At 54.1% G+C, this 23,022-nt stretch overlaps 1 protein-coding gene across 5 annotated transcripts in view; it reads right to left on the bottom strand.

The window, feature by feature from the left end:
• Positions 1-352: 352 nt before the first annotated feature.
• CDON (cell adhesion associated, oncogene regulated) overlaps positions 353-23,022 on the bottom strand; it is a 150,967-nt gene continuing 128,297 nt past the window's right edge. For 4 of the 5 annotated variants that reach the window (XM_073657338.1, XM_073657337.1, XM_073657336.1 and 1 more), the window contains 14 exons: positions 15,901-16,170; positions 14,900-15,250; positions 13,357-13,589; positions 13,099-13,273; positions 11,856-11,960; positions 9,496-9,696; positions 9,238-9,419; positions 9,056-9,161; positions 7,205-7,327; positions 6,373-6,597; positions 4,274-4,545; positions 4,100-4,179; positions 3,315-3,553; positions 353-1,105 (listed from right to left, as the gene is read on the bottom strand). In XM_073657338.1, the coding sequence (XP_073513439.1) occupies positions 966-1,105; positions 3,315-3,553; positions 4,100-4,179; positions 4,274-4,545; positions 6,373-6,597; positions 7,205-7,327; positions 9,056-9,161; positions 9,238-9,419; positions 9,496-9,696; positions 11,856-11,960; positions 13,099-13,273; positions 13,357-13,589; positions 14,900-15,250; positions 15,901-16,170 (2,702 nt within the window). In that variant the 3' untranslated portion in view covers positions 353-965. The remainder of the gene's footprint in view (positions 1,106-3,314; positions 3,554-4,099; positions 4,180-4,273; positions 4,546-6,372; positions 6,598-7,204; positions 7,328-9,055; positions 9,162-9,237; positions 9,420-9,495; positions 9,697-11,855; positions 11,961-13,098; positions 13,274-13,356; positions 13,590-14,899; positions 15,251-15,900; positions 16,171-23,022) is intronic. The other variant, XM_073657340.1, reaches the window with a different exon arrangement.

Consider the following 23,022-nt stretch of genomic DNA (forward strand, 5'->3'; position numbering starts at 1 on the left):
ACCCTGGCCAGCGAGGATAGACAGTTGGCCCAGCACAATGGCTGCCACCACGATTTACAATGAGAGGCGGCGCGTTAATACATCACACAGACAATGCTACGGATCCGACCCTACAAACATACATACATCTCACTTCTCAGGGCCTTCATTGCAGCTCGCTGATGTGACCGGCCGTCGCTGCGCCACATCGTGGGTGACCTATATTTTGCTTCACCCCCACCTTCCCCCCTTGTCAAAATACAGGGAAAAAAAATAGATAGTTGCCGAGTGTCGTCTTCTTACACGACTGTACAGGACTAGGTCGTTACTGATTATTAGAACGGTCAATTAGTGCATAAGTAATATTAAATAATATCTTTATATAATTTAATCACATATAACACGGACAGAGCAAGGACTAAAGTGCTTCTCTCCGCCATCCACGCCTGTCCGCCCCTGGCCACCATCTTACTATATTTACAGGCCGAGTAACGACACCGCGCCACCTGCACAGCTAAAACCAACTCTAAACCGCCATTATCTGCCATGATTGGTTGTACCAAAAGTCACGGGACAGATCGGGACGCCATATGCAAAAAGTACAATGTCCAATTCGGTTCTGTCCGTCATGATTATTTCTCCCACAGGTCACCAGGGGTATGTTTTCTGTATACGGTAGACTAGGCTTTCCTACACAGTGCGTATACCGGCCTGGCGTGTGTCACGGAGACACGATTGAGGGTCCTACCAATGCATCAGCTGCTTTTAGACATTTCTGTTGTAGTGAGCAGAGCAGCCATATCGGCACTGGATATAAATAGTGAATCTCGTGTGCCCCCGGGGACAGGTGGGACGATGTCGGCACAGGTGATGTACTTGTCCCCGTGGACCCAAAGCACGACTGCGTTACGTTGTAATGCGTGAAGTCGTCGTCCACAGTCGTGTGCTGCTGGTCTGAAGAGGAAAGTGCAGTCCTGGTCTCTGGTTCATGCTTCTGCTGTCGGCAGCTGCTGGCGGCCGGTGGAGCCGTCTAACGTCCAGGTCTGGTTTTCATCACAGGAACTTAGGACAATAGGAGTCGGTGATGTGAAGCCGCCATCTTCTTTTATACTGGAGCAACCGTCACCTGAGAATGTCAGGCAAGCATGGGTTTTATTCAGCCATAACCATGTCCTTCTCCATCCTCTACTACTCTCCCCATCATTTCCTCACCCACTACTACTCTCCCATATCCTTGTCCTCCTCCATCCTCTACTACTCTCCCATGTCTTAGTCTTCTATCCTCCACCATGTCCTCGTCCTCATCTAATACTCTCCCATATCCTCATCTTCTATCATCCACCATTTCCTCCTCAGTCCTCTACTACTCTCCCATATCCTTGTCCTCCTCCATCCTCTACTACTCTCCCATGTCCTAGTCTTCTATCCTCCACCATGTCCTCGTCCTCCTCAGTCCTCTACTACTCTCCCATATCCTTGTCCTCCTCCATCCTCTACTACTCTCCCATGTCCTAGTCTTCTATCCTCCACCATGTCCTCGTCCTCCTCAGTCCTCTACTACTCTCCCATATCCTTGTCCTCCTCCATCCTCTACTACTCTCCCATGTCCTAGTCTTCTATCCTCCACCATGTCCTCGTCCTCCTCAGTCCTCTACTACTCTCCCATATCCTTGTCCTCCTCCATCCTCTACTAATCTCCCATGTACTAGTCTATTTTTCACCATGTCCTCATCCTCATCTAATACTCTCCCATATCCTCATATTCTATCCTCCACCATTTCCTCTTCAGTCCTCTACTACTCTCCCATATCCTTGTCGTCCTCCATCCTCTACTACTCTCCCATGTCCTAGTCTTCTATCCTCCACCATGTCCTCATCCTCTTCAGTCCTCTACTACTCTCCCATATCCTTATCCTCCTCCATCCTCTACTACTCTCCCATGTCCTAGTCTTCTATCCTCCACCATGTCCTCGTCCTCCTCAGTCCTCTACTACTCTCCCATATCCTTGTCCTCCTCCATCCTCTACTAATCTCCCATGTACTAGTCTATTTTTCACCATGTCCTCATCCTCATCTAATACTCTCCCATATCCTCATATTCTATCCTCCACCATTTCCTCCTCAGTCCTCTACTACTCTCCCATATCCTTGTCAATCTCCATCCTCTACTACTCTCTCACATCCTCATCTCCTATCCTCCACCATGTCCTTGTCCTCCTCAGTCCTCTACTACTCTTCCATATCATCATCTTCTATCCTCCAACATGTCCTCATACTCCTCCATCCTCTACTACTCTCCCATGTCCTAGTCTTCTATCCTCCACCATGTCCTCATTCTCCTCAGTCCTCTACTACTCTCCCATGTCCTTGTGCTCCTCCATCTTCTACTAATCTCCCATGTACTAGTCTATTTTTCACCATGTCCTCATCCTCATCTAATACTTTCCCATATCCTCATCTTCTATCCTCCACCATTTCCTCCTCAGTCCTTTACTACTCTCCCATATCATCATCTTCTATCCTCCAACATGTCCTCATACTCCTCCATCCTCTACTACTCTCCCATGTCCTAGTCTTCTATCCTCCACTATGTCCTCGTCCTCCTCAGTCCTCTACTAATCTCCCATGTACTAGTCTATTTTTCACCATGTCCTCGTCCTCATCTAATACTCTCCCATATCCTCATCTTCTATCCTCCACCATTTCCTCCTCAGTCCTTTACTACTCTCCCATATCCTTGTCAATCTCCATCCTCTACTACTCTCTCACATCCTCATAACCTATCCTCCACCATGTCCTTATCCTCCTCAATCCTCTACTACTCTTCCATATCATCATCTTCTATCCTCCAACATGTCCTCATACTCCTCCATCCTCTACTACTCTACCATGTCCTAGTCTGCTATCCTCCACCATGTACTCCCCCCTTATTAAGCATTTAATAGGGGGTTTTCTGAGTAGTGGACAACCCCTTTAACCATCACCTTTATCTACAGAACATCACTCTTGTTTCCTCCATGGTCAACCATGAAGCCTGCTCTGCCTGGTCATGAGAGTTTTTGTATCCTCTGCATCTTCTCAGCTCCACCAGGAGAATCTCTCTGCCTATGACCTGAAGTCTTCTTCATCCACTTCCTAATACTGAAATCTTTGCGTCTCTTTATCAACATGTCCCTCACAGTCTTCTACCCGACCAGGAGACCTCTACGCTCTGTTCACACTTGGCTCTTTACATTCTACACATAATTGTGACCTTGCCTTAATCCATAGAACTGTAAATTCTCAATGGGCAAACCAGTCACGGACACACCACCCGGCGTCTTTAGTGGCCTCACCTTCATGAGAGGTGGCTTTCATTGCTGGTGCCCCGTCCTGGAGAGGGTCTCGGGCTCGGGCCTCTACGTCCTTCTCTTTCAGATCCACTTCTGCGTCTGGTGAATACTCCGGTTCCCCGGATGAAAAGATCACGGGCGCTGACACAGGACTGAGTGGTTTGCTTTCTTGGGTCTCCTCTTGGTAAGGAGCCCTGGCTGCGCCATTGCTGCTGTAAGAGTCATTGATTTTATTAAAACACCTGAGAGAAAAGAAGAAATAATATAATGTAGTCATCAGGCTGCGATAATGAGGGGCAGAGAGCGCTCAAGATGGATCATCGAGGAGTCAACCAAGTGTGTCTGGGCTGTTCTCAATCTGAAGACAACATGGGTGGTCATCAATCCCCCGATTCCAAACCGAATTACAATCCCCCGAACCCTGCCTAATGCCAGCCCAAGCCCTCAAAGTTGGGCTAGCACATCTACAATGCAACTCTCGAGACCCCTTTTCCAGACCGATTGACTCCAGTCCTAAATCCTCAACCGTGGGACAAGGACCGCTCTATCCCGCGAGTCCAAACTCAACCCAACAAGAATTCGGAACCGACCCATTTCCAATCCAATATCCGCTTGTAAGTAAAGGCTCAGAATGTCAACCAAGAAACAAGCGAGACCGTCACCTATGTGCTACACACAGGATGGAGGAGGGGACCCCGCTGCGGACATACTGACCCATTAGTAATCGTCGTAGTGCACTGGCCAAGTAAGGCATCAAGACAGAACATCTGGCCGCCTCAGCAACTGACCTGTTATTGTTGCAGCAGTTTCTGCAGTTTCGACACTCGGACGGGTCAGTTTGGGGTACAGAAGAATAGATAACACCTCCCTGAAATACAAAATATCCCCGGCGTCATGGACTGTATGATCAGATATGGAGCTCGCTATTATACACAGGGTGCTGATTATTACGGTGAACGTACATTGGACATACTGTGTGGCAGGTGGTCATATACAGGACACGTTCCCTTTAGAGAATTAGGACAGGTCGCATATAATTCTCCATTTAGGATGCCATTTACTCCATTATGGACGCTGTGATGCATGTGGGGGCAGCCATTGGTGATTGTCCCATTTCCCATATATCCTCCATGAATGTTCCCATTGATGAGACTTGTTCCTGGTAAAGTGGTATATTCAATCATTTGTCCATTGTGATCTGACCCTTGATAGAGATAACCAGGAGGCTCAAACTCTGAGGAAAGACCAACAGGGACGACAAGAATAAGTATGATATCATCTGGATCACAGTTTACATGTTCGTATGTAATAATCAGTATTATACTCCAGAGCTGCACTCACTATTCTGCTGGTGCAGCCACTGTGTACATACATTACATTACTGATCCTGAGTTACATCCTGTATTATACTCCAGAGCTGCACTCACTATTCTGCTGGTGCAGTCACTGTGTACATACATTACATCACTGATCCTGAGTTACATCCTGTATTATACTCCAGAGCTGCACTCATTATTCTGCTGGTGCAGTCACTGTGTACATACATTACATTACTGATCCTGTACTGATCCTGAGTTACCTCCTGTATTATACTCCAGAGCTGCACTCACTATTCTGCTGGTGCAGCCACTGTGTATATACATTACATTACTGATCCGGAGTTACATCCTGTATTATACTCCAGAGCCGCACTCACTATTCTGCTGGTGCAGTCACTGTGTACATACATTACATTACTGATCCGGAGTTACATCCTGTATTATACTCCAGAGCTGCACTCACTATTCTGATGGTGCAGTCACTGTGTACATACATTACATTACTGATCCTGAGTTACATCCTGTATTATACTCCAGAGCTGCACTCACTATTCTGATGGTGCAGTCACTGTGTACATACATTACATTACTGATCCGGAGTTACATCCTGTATTATACTCCAGAGCCGCACTCACTATTCTGCTGGTGCAGTCACTGTGTACATACATTACATTACTGATCCTTAGTTACCTCCTGTATTATACTCCAGAGCTGCACTCACTATTCTGCTGGTGCAGTCACTGTGTACATACATTACATTACTGATCCTGAGTTACCTCCTGTATTATACTCCAGAGCTGCACTCACTATTCTGCTGGTGGAGTCACTGTGTACATACATTACATTACTGATCCTGAGTTACATCCTGTATTATACTCCAGAGCTGCACTCACTATTCTGCTGGTGCAGTCACTGTGTACATACATTACATTACTGATCCGGAGTTACCTCCTGTATTATACTCCAGAGCTGCACTCACTATTCTGTTGGTGCAGTCACTGTGTACACACATTACATTACTGATCCGGAGTTACATCCTGTATTATACTCCGGAGCTGCACTCACTATTCTGCTGGTGCAGCCACTGTGTACATACATTACATTACTGATCCTGAGTTACATCCTGTATTATACTCCAGAGCTGCACTCACTATTCTGCTGGTGCAGCCACTGTGTATATACATTACATTACTAATCCTGTACTGATCCTGAGTTACCTCCTGTATTATACCCCAGAGCTGCACTCACTATTCTGCTGGTGCAGCCACTGTGTATATACATTACATTACTGATCCTGTACTGATCCTGAGTTACATCCTGTATTATACTCCAGAGCTGCTCTCACTATTCTGTTGGTGCAGTCACTGTGTACACACATTACATTACTGATCCGGAGTTACATCCTGTATTATACTCCGGAGCTGCACTCACTATTCTGCTGGTGCAGTCACTGTGTACATACATTACATTACTGATCCTGAGTTACATCCTGTATTATACTCCAGAGCTGCACTCACTATTCTGCTGGTGCAGTCACTGTGTACATACATTACATTACTGATCCGGAGTTACATCCTGTATTATACTCCAGAGCTGCACTCACTATTCTGCATAGCGCTGATTTCTAGTCTGGGCGGTGTCCTCTGTACAGTAACTTTCCTCCATTATTTGAGCTCAGCTTTTACTACAATGAACATACTAGGAGCAGCTGATAGAAGTTCTGATTGTTCTTTATAACTTACTGTGCAGGAGACTCTGCTGCCGATGTTTCAGGAGACATATAGCGATGAAGGTCATCAGGATCAGAACCATCCCGCCCAACACACAGCCCACGATCACATAGAGCATGTCTCCGCTCCGCGCCAGCGTGCTGGATGAGCTGGAGCTTCCCTGCCCTCCTCGATCTATGGTGGAAGGAGTGCTGAGCTGCAGCGCCGGGTACTCCGAGGCTCCGGGACTCCTGCGGGCTGCAATGTAATGGGGCAAAGACTGGCATCTGTGTGCAGTCACCCCGCACCCAGAGCGTCAGCGACGTCACCCCGCACCCAGAGAGTCAGCGACGTCACCCCGCACCCAGAGCGTCAGCGACGTCACCCCGCACCCAGAGCGTCGGCGACGTCACCCCGCACCCAGAGCGTCAGCGACGTCACCCCGCACCCAGAGAGTCAGCGACGTCACCCCGCACCCAGAGCGTCAGCGACGTCACCCCGCACCCAGAGTGTCAGCGACGTCACCCCGCACCCAGAGAGTCAGCGACGTCACCCCGCACCCAGAGTGTCAGCGACGTCACCCCGCACCCAGAGTGTCAGCGACGTCACCCCGCACCCAGAGTGTCAGCGACGTCACCCCGCACCCAGAGTGTCAGCGACGTCACCCCGCACCCAGAGTGTCAGCAACGTCACCCCGCACCCAGAGTGTCAGCAACGTCACCCCGCACCCAGAGTGTCAGCGACGTCACCCCGCACCCAGAGTGTCAGCGACGTCACCCTGCACCCAGAGTGTCGGCGGCGTCGCCCAGCAATGTATCACCTCGCTCTCACTGGGGCCCCGCGGTTTCCTGGCGCGGCCGCTCACCTTTAGTCTCGCAGATCATCACGTTGCTGTAGTCGCTCGCGCCCCGCTCGTTGAAGCACTGCATCTTAATGTCGTACGAGGTCTCCGGCTGCAGGTGACTGATCTGATGTTGCTTTTTGTTTCCTGTAATTAGACAATCATAGTTCTGGTTTCTTATACAAGATTCCCGTCAGCCCCTCTGGCCTCTGTCCTACCACCCACCCCCCCCGCCCCTCTAGTCTGGCATCTTTCCCCCTCCCCGTCTGGCCTCTGTCCCCCCCTCCTTCTCCCTCTGTCCTCTGCCCCCCCCATCTAGCCTCTGTCCTTCTCCCTCCGGCCTCTGTCCTCCCCGCCCGGCCTCTGTCCCCTCTTCCGACCTCTGTCCTACCCCCCCTCCGGCCTCTGTCCTACCCCTCTGGCCTCTGTCCCCCCCTCCTGCCTCTGTCCTCCCCCTCTGCCCCCCCCCTCTGGCCTCTGTCCCCCCCCTCCAGCCTCTGTCCTCCCCCCTCTGTCCTCCCCCCTCCAGCCTCTGTCCTACTCCCCTCTGGCATCTGTCCTACCCCCCCCCCCCCCCCCCCGGCCTCTGTCCTTCCCCTCCTTCTCCCTCCGGCCTCTGTCCCGGCCTCTATCACCGTCCCTCCGGCCTCTGTCCTCCCCACTCTGTCCCCCCCTCCGGCCTCTGCCCCCCCTCCGGCCTCTGCCCCATCCTCTGGCCTCTGTCCTCCCCACTCCGGCCCCCCCTCCGGCCTCTGTCCCCCTCCCTCCGGCCTCTGTCCTACCCCTCTGGCCTCTGTCCCCCCCTCCTTCTCCCTCCGGCCTCTGTCTCCCCTCCTTCTCCCTCCGGCCTGTCCTCCCCTCCGGCCTCTGTTACCCTACCTCCGGCCTCTGTCCTCCCCACTCTGTCCCCCCCTCCGGCCTCTGACCCCTCCGGCCTCTGTCCTCCCCACTCCGGTCTCTGTCCTCCGGCCTCTGCCTCCCCCCCTCCAGCCTCTGTCCCCCTCCCTCCGACCTCTGCATCCCCCCTCCGGCCTCTGTCTTCCGGCCTCTGCATCCCCCCTCCGGCCTCTGTCCCCCTCCTCCGGCCTCTGCCCCCCCCCTCCGGCCTCTGTCTTCCCCCCTCTTTCCCCCCCTCCGGCCTTTGCATCCCCCCTCCGGCCTCTGTCCCCCTCCTCCGGCCTCTGTCCCCCCCTCCTCCGGCCTCTGTCCCCCCTCCCTCCGGCCTCTGCATCCCCCCTCCGGCCTCTGCCCCCCTCCTCCGGCCTCTGTCCCCCCCTCCTCCGGCTTCTGCCCCCCCCTGACCCCTCCTCCAGCCTCTGCCCCCCCCTCCGGCCTCTGCCCCCCCGACCCCTCCTCCAGCCTCTGCCCCCCCTCCTCCGGCCTCTGTCCCCCCCTCCGGACTCTGCCGCCCCCCCCCTCTGTCCTCCCCACTCTGTCCCCCCCTCTGGCCTCTGTCCCCTCCGGCTTCTGTCCCCCTCCTCCAGCCTCTGTCCCCCCCCTGACCCCTCCTCCAGCCTCTGTCCCCTCTCCTCCGGCCTCTGTCCCCCTCCTCCGGCCTGTGTCCCCCCCCTGACCCCTCCTCCAGCCTCTGTCCCCCCCCCTGACCCCTCCTCCAGCCTCTGTCCCCCTCCTCCGGCCTCTGTCCCCCTCCTCCGGCCTGTGTCCCCCCTCCTCTGGCCTCTGTCCCCCCTCCTCCGGCCTCTGTCCCCCTCCTCCGGCCTGTGTTCCCCCCCTGACCCCTCCTCCAGCCTCTGTCCCCCCCCTGACCCCTCCTCCAGCCTCTGTCCCCCTCCTCCGGCCTCTGTCCCCCTCCTCCGGCCTGTGTCCCCCCTCCTCCGGCCTGTGTCCCTCCCCTCCTCCGGCCCCGGCGCTCACCTTCCACCATGTCTCTCTTGTAGTCACTGTCATTGTCGCTGTCCGTGGGCCGGTAGTAGATGTAGAAGCCTTGGATCGGGGTGTTGTTGTTGTTTGCTGGAATATACTGGAGAACAACAGAAGAAAAACTGTAAGACGTCCGGTATATAAGGAGCGTAGAGAGGAAGAGGAGAGTCGCTCACCGTCCACTTCAGCAGGATCTCCGAGTCCGTCACTGCCTCCGTGTGGTCGATACGAGGACCGACGATCAGGGGGTTGGGGAGGCGGCTGCTGTATCCGGCCACTTGGTACGGGCGGGACACTGTACTGTGCCGGCTCTCCCCATATGTATTAATGGCGATAACTCGGAATTTATACACTGCACCTGTCAAGAGGAGTCAATATGCTCAGCAGGTTATAACAGCCATCCAGGTAACGGCTACAGGCAGCTCCCATCATACCTGGCTCCAGGTTAGAGACCTCCACGGACAGCATAGACGGAGGGATGTTCTCTGCAGCCATCATCCAGGCCTTCCCAGTCTTCCTATACTCCACTTTAAAGGAGGTTATTGGGGAGCCGCCGTTCGCTCTTGGGATCCACGTCACATATACGGAGGTCTCCGATGCAGTGGAGATGGTGGGACGGTCGGGGGCTTCAGGGACTAAAAGTGGGAGATGGAGATGCAATTAAGAATGGTGAATGCAGAACAAAAGGGGTAAAACATGAATTACCAACCTCTCTGCGGCACCGGACAACGCCACATCTACTACCTCTGCTGTAACGGCAACTCCGCTGCCCCTCCTGCGCTGCCAGAGACCCCGCTGCCCCTCCTGCGCTGCCAGGGACCCCGCTGCCCCTCCTGCGCTACCAGAAACCCCGCTGCCCCTCCTGCGCTACCAGAAACCCCGCTGCCCCTCCAGCACTGCCAGCGACCCCGCTGCCCCTCCTGCGCTGCCAGAGACCCCGCTGCCCCTCCTGCGCTGCCAGGGACCCCGCTGCCCCTCCTGCGCTACCAGAAACCCCGCTGCCCCTCCTGCACTGCCAGAAACCCCGCTGCCCCTCCTGCACTGCCAGAAACCCCGCTGCCCCTCCTGCACTGCCAGCGACCCCGCTGCCCCTCCTGCACTGCCAGCGACCCCGCTGCCCCTCCTGCACTGCCAGCGACCCCGCTGCCCCTCCTGCACTGCCAGCGACCCCGCTGCCCCTCCTGCACTGCCAGCGACCCCGCTGCCCCTCCTGCACTGCCAGCGACCCCGCTGCCCCTCCTGCACTGCCAGCGACCCCGCTGCCCCTCCTGCGCTACCAGAGACCCCGCTGCCCCTCCTGCGCTGCCAGGGACCCCGCTGCCCCTCCTGCGCTACCAGAAACCCCGCTGCCCCTCCTGCGCTACCAGAAACCCCGCTGCCCCTCCTGCGCTACCAGAAACCCCGCTGCCCCTCCTGCACTGCCAGAGACCCCGCTGCCCCTCCTGCGCTGCCAGGGACCCCGCTGCCCCTCCTGCGCTACCAGAAACCCCGCTGCCCCTCCTGCGCTACCAGAAACCCCGCTGCCCCTCCTGCTCTACCAGAAACCCCGCTGCCCCTCCTGCACTGCCAGAAACCCCGCTGCCCCTCCTGCACTGCCAGAAACCCCGCTGCCCCTCCTGCACTGCCAGCGACCCCGCTGCCCCTCCTGCACTGCCAGCGACAGCGTTGCCCCTCCTGCACTGCCAGCGACCCCGCTGCCCCTCCTGCACTGCCAGCGACCCCGCTGCCCCTCCTGCACTGCCAGCGACCCCGCTGCCCCTCCTGCACTGCCAGCGACCCCGCTGCCCCTCCTGCACTGCCAGCGACCCCGCTGCCCCTCCTGCACTGCCAGCGACCCTGCTGCCCCTCCTGCACTGCCAGCGACCCCACTGCCCCTCCTGCACTGCCAGCGACCCCGCTGCCCCTCCTGCACTGCCAGCGACTCCGCTGCCCCTCCTGCACTGCCAGAGACCCCACTGCCCCTCCTGCACTGCCAGCGACCCCGCTGCCCCTCCTGCACTGCCAGTGACCCCACTGCCCCTCCTGCGCTGCCAGCGACCCCGCTGCCCCTCCTGCACTGCCAACCACTGCTCCACATATTCTACCTCTGCTGTACGGCCAGCCCCGACATCTCTGCTGCATCTCCTGACAACCCAACCACCACTGCACCTCCTAACTCTGCTCTCCTCCACTCCTATCACCCCCAGTCTTATGCCGGCCTTTTCGACAAGTTGTAATGCCTCCGATTTGGTGCCAGCCCTCCTGACATATTGTTGTACAAACCCATCTATACTGATTCATTTTCCCCCCGATCATTGATGTACAATAAATAATAAACTAATAACTACATGAATCCTCAGTTCCCCCAGTACCCAGGGGTGCAGAGTAACACATGGATGAAACAATGATCTGGGTCACAGATGAAGTGAATGTAGTGTTAGTGACGGGGAAGGGGATGGACGTAGCGGTGGTCCTCTCAGCCCTGCTGGTAGATACTTACACAACACAATCCCCTTTGGGCAAAGAGAGCAGGAAACAAAGAGAAGATTAGTGAGGAGAGGAAAGAGTTAAACACACAAGAAATATCACAGGTCAGAAAAAAAAAGCTCAATCTCCATCCTGAGCATTACTGTGAAGGGTTAACACATCTGAATGGCGCAGCCTTCATACATATACAGGTGACTACTATGTATTGTTCTCTGTTATCAGCCATGTTAGAACCAGAAGCGACTGCCTGCAGCACAGGTGAGGAGAACCTTACTGACTATCACACCGCGTGGATCCAGTGAGGAGATGTCGCCGTGGACGGACTCACCACTGCTGTGCCGGAAAGAGTCCTTCTGCACCGGGGAGATGACCTGCTTGTGTCCTCCCACCGGGGGGGACGGAGCCAGCGTGTTCTTAGAGGACGAGCTCTTCTCTGTGCAAAATAAAGAACAATCTGAGGTCAGGTTGTGCTCCAAAACATTATGTGCTGACGTGTAACCGGCCGGGCATTCACCTTACAGCTGGGTCATTAGGAAACAGTCAGCAAGACACCAACTAAAGGCCGCTAGAATGGAGGACAGGAAGATTCCTACATCTGCTGCAGTCTGGTGGACAGTCAGACTAAGCAACCAGGGGATGTGGGAGATTACAGCTAAGAAGTCAGGAGAACAGTGAGTGCAGCTCTGGAGTATAATACAGGATGTAACTCAGGGTCAGTAATGTAATGTATGTACACAGTGACTGCACCAGCAGAACAGTGAGTGCAGCTCTGGAGTATAATACAGGAGGTAACTCAGGATCAGTAATGTAATGTATGTACACAGTGACTGCACCAGCAGAATAGTGAGCGCAGCTCTGGGGTATAATACAGGATGTAACTCAGGATCAGTAATGTAATGTATGTACACAGTGACTGCACCAGCAGAATAGTGAGTGCAGCTCTGGAGGATAATACAAGATGTAACTCAGGATCAGTAATGTAATGTATGTACACAGTGACTGCACCAGCAGAATAGTGAGTGCAGCTCTGGAGTATAATACAGGATGTAACTCAGGGTCAGTAATGTAATGTATGTACACAGTGACTGCACCAGCAGAATAGTGAGTGCAGCTCTGGAGTATAATACAGGATGTAACTCAGGATCAGTAATGTAATGTATGTACACAGTGACTGCACCAGCAGAATAGTGAGTGCAGCTCTGGAGTATAATACAGGATGAAACTCAGGATCAGTAATGTAATGTATGCACACAGTGACTGCACCAGCAGAATAGTGAGTGCAGCTCTGGAGTATAATACAGGAGGTAACTCAGGATCAGTAATGTAATGTATGTACACAGTGACTGCACCAGCAGAATAGTGAGTGCAGCTCTGGAGTATAATACAGGATGTAACTCAGGATCAGTAATGTAATGTATGTACACAGTGATTGCACCAGCAGAATAGTGAGTGCAGCTCTGGAGTATAATACAGGAGGTAACTCAGGATCAGTAATGTAATGTATGTACACAGTGACTGCACCAGCAGAATAGTGAGTGCAGCTCTGGAGTATAATTCAGGGAGCGGCTCACCTTTGCTGGTTCGGAATGTCAGCATGGCGGGTTGTCCCTCGCCCGCTGCGTTCCTGGCCACCATCAGCACCTCGTACAGGCTGGCCGGCTCCAGTTCGGTGAGGTGGAACTCGTTCTCGCTGGCCGGGACTCGTATAGAATTCCAGGCTCCGGCCACGTTTCCGTCATCGTCCAGCTATGGAGGTGAGAGATCACTCAGTGACTTGTAGGATCGGACATGCCGCTCGCTCTTACAGGACGGTGTATGATGGCGCTCACCTTCCGGTAGCGCACAAAGTAGGCATTTATCGGCAGACCGCCATCCCGTCCTGATCGCCACACCAAGAAATACATGTCCGGCTTGGTGGCTTGTGGGGGGCTGAGGATGATGGGAGCTTCAGGTAACATGGTGGCATTGACAGGCTTGTCTGTGGGGGCCCTGCTGGCATGGACGGGGTCTTCAGTAGTCCTGGGGGCCACATCCACACGTATCGTGCTCATCTCATAGGGAACTAAGGGATTAAGTGCAACAAATCAAATCAATCCCATTAATTGCAGGAGTCAATGTGCATCCCCCCAAACTATCCGGACCCTCGGACAGCTGGGTGATCACCAGTATAGTGGCCATTACAGCAGACTGCACAACTGAGCCGGCCTGCCATTCAGGAGTGTAGGAAAGCTGGATGGCATTAATAAAGGCGGTCACATTGGTTATCACCCAGACGGCAAGGACAGATAAGGTCACTAGGCAGCTCGGCCGTTCAGGAGATTTGGTAAGTTGGGTGCCCATCTCCACAATGTCAGCAAAAATTTCCCAACTAAGCAGAAGTTTGGAAAAGTTGGGTGACGATCTGACCTGGAAGCTGTAACATCAGCCATATTGATTGTCACCCAACTGTCTAAGAACCCTGAAAGGCAAATCTGACTGATACCCGGGAGCAGAGGGATAAAGTATTCCAGATTTGCCAGAAGTTATGAATAATCTCACCAAGACCTGTAATGGCAGTCACATTGGTTGTTACCCAGCTGTCCCAGAGCCCTGAAAGGCAAATCTGCCCGGTGATGAATGGAGGCCATGGGTTTATTGTTGCAGGATTGGGTAGATGTGACCTTCAGTCTGAGAAGCTGGATGGCACCAGAGTAATGACGGCCTTCTGGTCGGGAACCCAGCTTTCCCAGGAGCAGATATAACGCAGGGACAGCTGAGGATGGACACGGGGGGCTCATATCTGCTATTCACACCCCGCACACAAACAGGGTGAGCGGCATGAATCACCTCTGCAGACGGAAACTGCGAGGCCGGGAAAATACCATCAGCGAACAGAGGCTCCAGTATGAGACGAGGCGGGTGCCGCACATGAACGGCTTGGAATTATATAGCCCCCCGGAGCACAAAGCCCGAGAGGTGCTCGAGAATAAAAGGTGTCAGAGATATTGGCATATGGGTGCGATGCAAGACAGTGGCCAGTAGGGGGCGACATATGGCTCTGACCAAGTCCCACAGTGACGCAGGGACCAGTCATTACCCCAATATCTTCTAAGGGGTAGAAAATGAATCTAACGGACCCCATAAGGAAAACTTTTAGCACAAATGAGAAAAAAAAACTTCATAACGGAGATACGGGGAATAAAAATAAACTTCTTTGCTGGAGCCACGCGTTTCGGGCAGCTCCATGGCTCATTATTCTTCTCCACTCACATCCAGACCTGGGTTGGTTTCTGATGGCGGGGTCACACGCCGGCGCGGTCACAACGACGCTACGAAGCTTCGATCATTTCACTTTAGATGTTTGCAGGAATACGAAGCGTCTGAGGAACTTACCGACCGTCAGCGTGGCCTCCGCCCGTGTCCAGCCAAACTGATTAGACGCCTCGCAGACGTATCTGCCAGCGTGCGGCCCCCGGACCGCTGGAATGTGCAAGGAGCTGGATCCCGCCTGGGACATGACCACATGGACGGGGTCCTGGCCGCCCGCCGCCCTGGACTGCGAGGACTTGCGCGGCTTAGGACGCAGGATATGGGACGGGTGACTGCTGATGGGTCCGTTGCCGTCAAACCAGCGGATGAAGGGTGTGGGCTGACCGGTGGCGTTGCAGGTCAGGGTCACCCATTCTCCATTCACAACGCTCACACTTGTAGGGGGCGACACGATGGAGGGTCTGGAGCCGGATTCTGGAAGGAATCAAGTGGTTACAAGTCAAAAACTGCCGCTCCCATCACCCAGCTTTCCCAGGAGCCAGAATGGAAAACCTCTAGGAGGCACAACCCACCAGAGCCCCCCAATGATCACTCAGCCCCCAAGAAGGAAGAGCTGAGATGAGTACAGACTCCATAGTAAGTGGCCGCCGTATACTTCCGAGAGCGCTCCTGCCCGGAAGGGTGTGTGATCTGTGAGGGCCCCGGACCCCCTAATCAGTTCATTGAGGGGGCTACAATATATCAAAAAAGTGTAGTTACACTCCCAGGACTTTGTCCCTTTTTCTCATTGTTTCCGGATTGTAGAAAATCCGGAGTAAAAGGTGAATAATAATCTCAGTAAAAGATTTCTATCATAAAATCCCAAAACGGGGAAATTCTGCCTCTTCCCGTCACAGTTTATTACTACGTATCGATGCAATGCTCAGATCGGACAGCAGGTGGCGCTCTTGTATTGCTGTGTAGGGAACGGAAGAGAGGGAAATGGGAATGACACCGGCATTAGATGGCAGCAGCTCTCAGAACTGAGAAACGCGTCTTGTATCAGCCGAAAGTGCATGCGCAAAGGAGGCAACGCTTCCCCTTTAAGAAGTCTATAAGGTCCATCGTATATCATATTCACCCACCTGACTGTACCCGGAGTCTCGCTGCCGCCTGCACCGCCCCCACGCCGTTATCCGCCATACACTGATACATCCCAGAATCCTCCGCCATCACATTGGCTAGGTGGAGTTTGCTCCCGGACGGGCGGAGGCGCGAGGACGGAGGAAGCGTCTTGGAGTTGTGCAGCCAGGTGACTTTAGGCGGGGGGCTACCCTGCGACTCACAGGTAAAGCTGACAGCGGCCCCCAGCAGCACAGACTGGTCCTCAGGGGGCTGCGAAATATACGGGACTTCTGCAAAAGAAAAAAAGGGACAAATGTAAAAATAATCCAAAATATTAAACAGCCCAATGTGGTCATGTGACTATTCTCAACTTAGGCCTGCGCCCAAGGAGGCAACCTCTTCCTGGGCGGCGATATCTATTTGATCCCCTAAAATTGACCTCAGGAAACCAGTTAGTGTGTGATATTAAGCCCATCATGTAGTGGTAATCCAGTCTGCCATACAGGGACCCCACAACTCTCCATCCCAGAGTAGGGGGGCCCCTGGAGGAGTCATTGGCCCCATAAGTAGCAGCACAGTCTCTATGGTGACCTCTTTTAAATTTGTACTTTCTCCCCCACCCCCAATCTATGTCCAACTGTGGATATATGAAGGGACAATCAATAAATCACTGCGGATGTATTGGAGCTGCTCACAGACGGCACCGCATGGCAGCACATATAGATCCATGCGGTACAGCTGTCTCTGCTATAAAGGTAACGAGCCTTCCCAAAAAGAAGGGAAAAAACAGCTGTGACACCACTAGGGGCCGGACAGACGGCGGGGGGCAGCTCGCACTGGGGTCACTTTGTTTTTCTTGTTTTTCAATCATTTTCTCATTGCCCGTGCTGCTGAGAGTACCTGACCGCAGATCACTATAAACACACAGTGTCACAATGTATCAACCATAAACGATGCCATTACTATGATGCAGTCCTATGCTTTGTACCAGCAGAAAGAAAAGTGACAAGAAGGAGGAGTTACAATGTATCAACCATAAATGATGCCATTACTATGATGCAGTCCTATGCTTTGTACCAGCAGAAAGAAAAGTGACAAGAAGGAGGAGTTACAATGTATCAACCATAAATGATGCCATTACTATGATGCAGTCCTATGCTTTGTACCAGCAGAAAGACAAGTGACAAGAAGGAGGAGTTACAATGTATCAACCATAAATGATGTCATTACTATGATGCAGTCCTATGCTTTGTACCAGCAGAAAGACAAGTGACAAGAAGGAGGAGTTACAATGTATCAACCATAAATGATGCCATTACTATGATGCAGTCCTATGCTTTGTACCAGCTGAAAGAAAAGTGACAAGAAGGAGGAGTTACAATGTATCAACCATAAACGATGCCATTACTATGATGCAGTCCTATGCTTGGTGCCAGCAGAAAGAAAAGTGACAAGAAGGAGGAGTTACAATGTATCAACCATAAATGATGCCATTACTATGATGCAGTCCTATGCTTTGTACCAGCTGAAAGAAAAGTGACAAGAAGGAGGAGTTACAATGTATCAACCATAAACGATGCCATTACTATGATGCAGTCCTATGCTTGGTGCCAGCAGAAAGAAAAGTGACAAGAAGGAGGAGTTACAATGTATCAACCATAAATGATGCCATTACTATGATGCAGTCCTATGCTTTGTACCAGCAGAAAGAAAAGTGACAAGAAGGAGGAGTTACAATGTATCAACCATAAATGATGCCATTACTATGATGCAGTCCTATGCTTTGTACCAGCAGAAAGAAAAGTGACAAGAAGGAGGAGTTACAATGTATCAACCATAAATGATGCCATTACTATGATGCAGTCCTATGCTTTGTACCAGCAGAAAGAAAAGTGACAAGAAGGAGGAGTTTCCCAGAAGCCACCATTGCATAAGTATTGGCGCTAAAGACCCTAATAGTGGTGACCATCTCCAGTCCCAGCTGACAAGTTTTGGCGCCCCCTGCTGACCTGGCCTGTACAATATTTGCACACGGCGATCAGCAATAATTCCGGATTAGCGGCCGTTAAACTTGATGATCCAGAAAATAAATAAAAAAATAAAAAAAAAATGTGTAAATTACAAAATGAAGGATTTTCAATAAAACGTCGTTTCCATATATTTTCCTATGAGCTGAAAATTTCATTCCGTTTTTATTGCCGCAACGACTGGAACCGGGACAACGACCATAAAATCACATCATAAATATGGAGCTGGCACGAATGGAGGAAAGCGACTCCTGTGCCAGGAGGAGCAGCAGCGGCGCGAGCAGCCACATCTGGAGGGGACACGTCCTGCATTGTGCGAGGTTCCACGGCCGGAGCACGCCGAGGGGGGACCGCAGATCTGCGCCCTGAGATTTACGGGTGGGGGAGGGGCGGTGGTGATTGATGTGATCAGGAGCTGGTGTAAATCTCCGGCTTTAGGAGCCGTCTCCGGGTGATTAATGCCGGACTCGGCTCTGCAGACATAATGCCAACAGCGCCCTACGTGCGCCCCATCCATCACCGAGACGCCTTGTCCAACATAAGCGAGAGCCTGTTGTGGTGGCAACGGGAAGGTGCCAGCGAGGATGTGAGCGGCCAGCGTCACCGGGCGCCCATGCCAAAATAATGAGAGCGGCTATTACATAAGCCTGGAAATAAATCCAGATAATTGCAGAGTTCAGACCGCAACGTCGACAGAAAACCACATAAAAGCCAGAAGCAAATGTCCCCGAATATATAAAACACCTATAAAATAAGGAATATATCAAATATTCAATAAAAGCACCGTAAGCTCCGTGATCGAGGGGGATCATCAAATCAAAAGAGGGGATAATTAATTAGAAAGTCTCCTTAAAGGGATCCGGTCCCCGGGAAAGGCCTCCTGTGGTTTGGAGTATTTCAGGGGTGCAATGACCCCACTCACAAATGAGGACCACTATCCCCATCCTCCTCCATGCAGAGTAGGATGCTCAGGGGCGGGCACACAGGGAACCAATTAAATCTATGTCATGGCCCCTTTAAAAAAAATTTCTGAGGATCCAGTATCACAAAGATGATGGACGCCTTCACATCCCTCCGCAGCATTTATCCAACAGCATTATTAGGACTTCCGGGTGCCCGGCACATCGCTGTCCTCTCGGCGCCTCCTCTATTACAAGATCCAGGACCTGAGCTCCGTCTGATCGGTAAATGTGAGGCTGAGGAAGGTGGTCGGTCCGGGCGTCACGGTCCCTATAGGACGTGTGAAATACAGCCATCTGAACAAGGCCTGAAGACGTCGCTAAGCTGCGCGGTCTACGTCCCTAAATGATAACTCTGGAGCATCTTTTCTTAGAACTTTGCATTGTGTAGTTCCTCTGTTACACCTCCTGAAAATACATGACACAGTCAGAGACTGTCGGCACTAATCAGCTGCACAGAAATACAAGAGGACAAGAGGAATGGTACCGCCCAGTTATCAGGCTAGTCATGCATTTCCAGGAGGACCAGCAGAGGAAAAACTCAATACAGAATTGTTATTTTATGAGAAGTTAGCAGAGCGGATCAGTGTTCTACACCACACCGTCCCAGGATGCCCCCTATGTACACCACACCAGCCGGCCGTCTCTGGATGCCCCCTATGTACACCACACTGGCCGTCTCTGGATGCCCCCTATGTACACCACACCAGCCGGCCGTCTCTGGATGCCCCCTATATACACCACACTGGCTGTCTCTGGATGCCCCCTATGTACACCACACCAGCCGTCTCTGGATGCCTCCTATGTATACCACACCGGCCGTCTCTGGATGCCTCCTATATACACCACACCATCCCAGGATGCCCCCTATATACACCACACCGGCCGGCCGTCTCTGGATGCCCCCTATATACACCACACCGGCCGTCCGTCTCTGGATGCCCCCTATATACACCACACCGGCCGGCCGTCTCTGGATGCCCCCTATGTACACCACACCGGCCATCTCTGGATGTTCCCTATGTACACCACATCGGCCGGCCAGCTCAGGATGTCCCCTATGTAAACCAGACCGGCCGTCTCTGGATGCCTCTTATGTACACTACACCAGCCGTCTTTAGATGCCCCCTATGTACACCACACCGGCCGTCTCTGTAGGCCCCCTATCTACACCACACCGGCCGTCTCTGTAGGCCCCCTATCTACACCACACCGGCAGTCTCTGTAGGCTCCCACAGTACACCACACCGGCCGTCTCTGTAGGCCCCCACAGTACACCACACCGGCCGTCTCTGTAGGCCCCCTATGTACACCACACCGGCCATCTTTGGATGCCCCCTATGTACACCACACCGGCCGTCTTTAGATGCCCCCTATGTACACCAGACCGGCCGTCTCTGTAGGCCCCCTATGTACACCACACCGGCCGTCTCTGTAGGCCCCCTATGTACACCACACCGGCCGTCTCTGGATGCCCCCACAGTACACCACACCGGACGTCTCTGTAGGCCCCCTATGCACACCACACCGGCCATCTCTGGATGCCCCCTATGTACACCACACCGGCCGTCTCTGGATGCCTCTTATGTACACTACACCGGCCGTCTTTAGATGCCCCCTATGTACACCAGACCGGCCGTCTCTGTAGGCCCCCTATGTACACCACACCGACCGTCTCTGGATGCCCCTACAGTACACCACACCGGCCGTCTCTGTAGGCCTTCTATGTACACCACACCGGACGTCTCTGTAGGCCCCCACAGTACACCACACTGGCCGTCTCTGTAGGCCCCCACAGTACACCACACCAGCCGTGTCTGTAGGCCCCCACAGTACACCACACCAGCCGTGTCTGTAGGCCCCCACAGTACACCACACCGGCGGTCTCTGTAGGCCCCCACAGTACACCACACCGGACGTCTCTGTAGGCCCCCACAGTACACCACACCGGACGTCTCTGTAGGCCCCCACAGTACACCACACCGGACGTCTCTGTAGGCCCCCTATGTACACCACACCGGACGTCTCTGTAGGCCCCCTATGTACACCACACCAGCCGTGTCTGTAGGCCCCCACAGTACACCACACCGGCGGTCTCTGTAGGCCCCCACAGTACACCACACCGGACGTCTCTGTAGGCCCCCACAGTACACCACACCGGACGTCTCTGTAGGCCCCCACAGTACACCACACCGGACGTCTCTGTAGGCCCCCACAGTACACCACACCGGACGTCTCTGTAGGCCCCCACAGTACACCACACCGGACGTCTCTGTAGGCCCCCACAGTACACCACACCGGACGTCTCTGTAGGCCCCCACAGTACACCACACCGGACGTCTCTGTAGGCCCCCTATGTACATCACACCAGCCGTGTCTGTAGGCCCCCTATGTACACCACACCGGCGGTCTCTGTAGGCCCCCACAGTACACCACACCGGACGTCTCTGTAGGCCCCCACAGTACACCACACCGGACGTCTCTGTAGGCCCCCACAGTACACCACACCGGAAGTCTCTGTAGGCCCCCTATGTACACCACACCGGCGGTCTCTGTAGGCCCCCACAGTACACCACACCGGACGTCTATGTAGGCCCCCACAGTACACCACACCGCCCGTCTCTGTAGGCCCCCTATGTACACCACACCGGCCGTGTCTGTAGGCCCCCTATGTACACCACACCAGCCGTGTCTGTAGGCCCCCTATGTACACCACACCGGCGGTCTCTGTAGGCCCCCACAGTACACCACACCGGACGTCTCTGTAGGCCCCCACAGTACACCACACCGGACGTCTCTGTAGGCCCCCACAGTACACCACACCGGAAGTCTCTGTAGGCCCCCTATGTACACCACACCGGCGGTCTCTGTAGGCCCCCACAGTACACCACACCGGACGTCTATGTAGGCCCCCACAGTACACCACACCGGCCGTCTCTGTAGGCCCCCTATGTACACCACACCGGCCGTGTCTGTAGGCCCCCTATGTACACCACACCAGCCGTGTCTGTAGGCCCCCTATGTACACCACACCGGCGGTCTCTGTAGGCCCCCACAGTACACCACACCGGACGTCTCTGTAGGCCCCCACAGTACACCACACCGGACGTCTCTGTAGGCCCCCACAGTACACCACACCGGACGTCTCTGTAGGCCCCCACAGTACACCACACCGGCCGTCTCTGTAGGCCCGCTATGCACACCACACCGGCGGTCTCTGTAGGCCCCCTATGTACACCACACCAGCCGTGTCTGTAGGCCCCCTATGTACACCACACCGGACGTCTCTGTAGGCCCCCACAGTACACCACACCGGACGTCTCTGTAGGCCCCCACAGTACACCACACCGGACGTCTCTGTAGGCCCCCACAGTACACCACACCGGCCGTCTCTGTAGGCCCCCACAGTACACCACACCGGCCGTCTCTGTAGGCCCCCACAGTACACCACACCGGCCGTCTCTGTAGGCCCCCACAGTACACCACACCGGCCGTCTCTGTAGGCCCGCTATGTACACCACACCGGCGGTCTCTGTAGGCCCCCACAGTACACCACACCGGCCGTCACTGGATGCCCCCTATGTACACCACACCGGACGTCTCTGTAGGCCCCCACAGTACACCACACCGGACGTCTCTGTAGGCCCCCACAGTACACCACACCGGACGTCTCTGTAGGCCCCCACAGTACACCACACCGGACGTCTCTGTAGGCCCCCACAGTACACCACACCGGACGTCTCTGTAGGCCCCCACAGTACACCACACCGGACGTCTCTGTAGGCCCCCACAGTACACCACACCGGACGTCTCTGTAGGCCCCCACAGTACACCACACCGGCCGTCTCTGTAGGCCCCCACAGTACACCACACCGGCCGTCTCTGTAGGCCCCCACAGTACACCACACCGGCCGTCTCTGTAGGCCCCCACAGTACACCACACCGGCCGTCTCTGTAGGCCCCCACAGTACACCACACCGGCCGTCTCTGTAGGCCCGCTATGCACACCACACCGGCCAGACGTCTCTGGATGCCCCCTTATGTATCAGAACCCATATGCACAGTTCGAGTTGTACCTAAAAGAGATGCAGATGTTGCACATGGACGCTGGTACCCTAAATGCAAACCTTGTGGATACAGCGAGGAGCGGCACATC

The sequence above is a fragment of the Phyllobates terribilis genome, unplaced genomic scaffold (assembly GCF_046119375.1).
Source record: "Phyllobates terribilis strain yellow unplaced genomic scaffold, ASM4611937v1 Scaffold_12__6_contigs__length_324123572, whole genome shotgun sequence".
In the NCBI taxonomy this organism is placed as follows: domain Eukaryota; kingdom Metazoa; phylum Chordata; class Amphibia; order Anura; family Dendrobatidae; genus Phyllobates; species Phyllobates terribilis.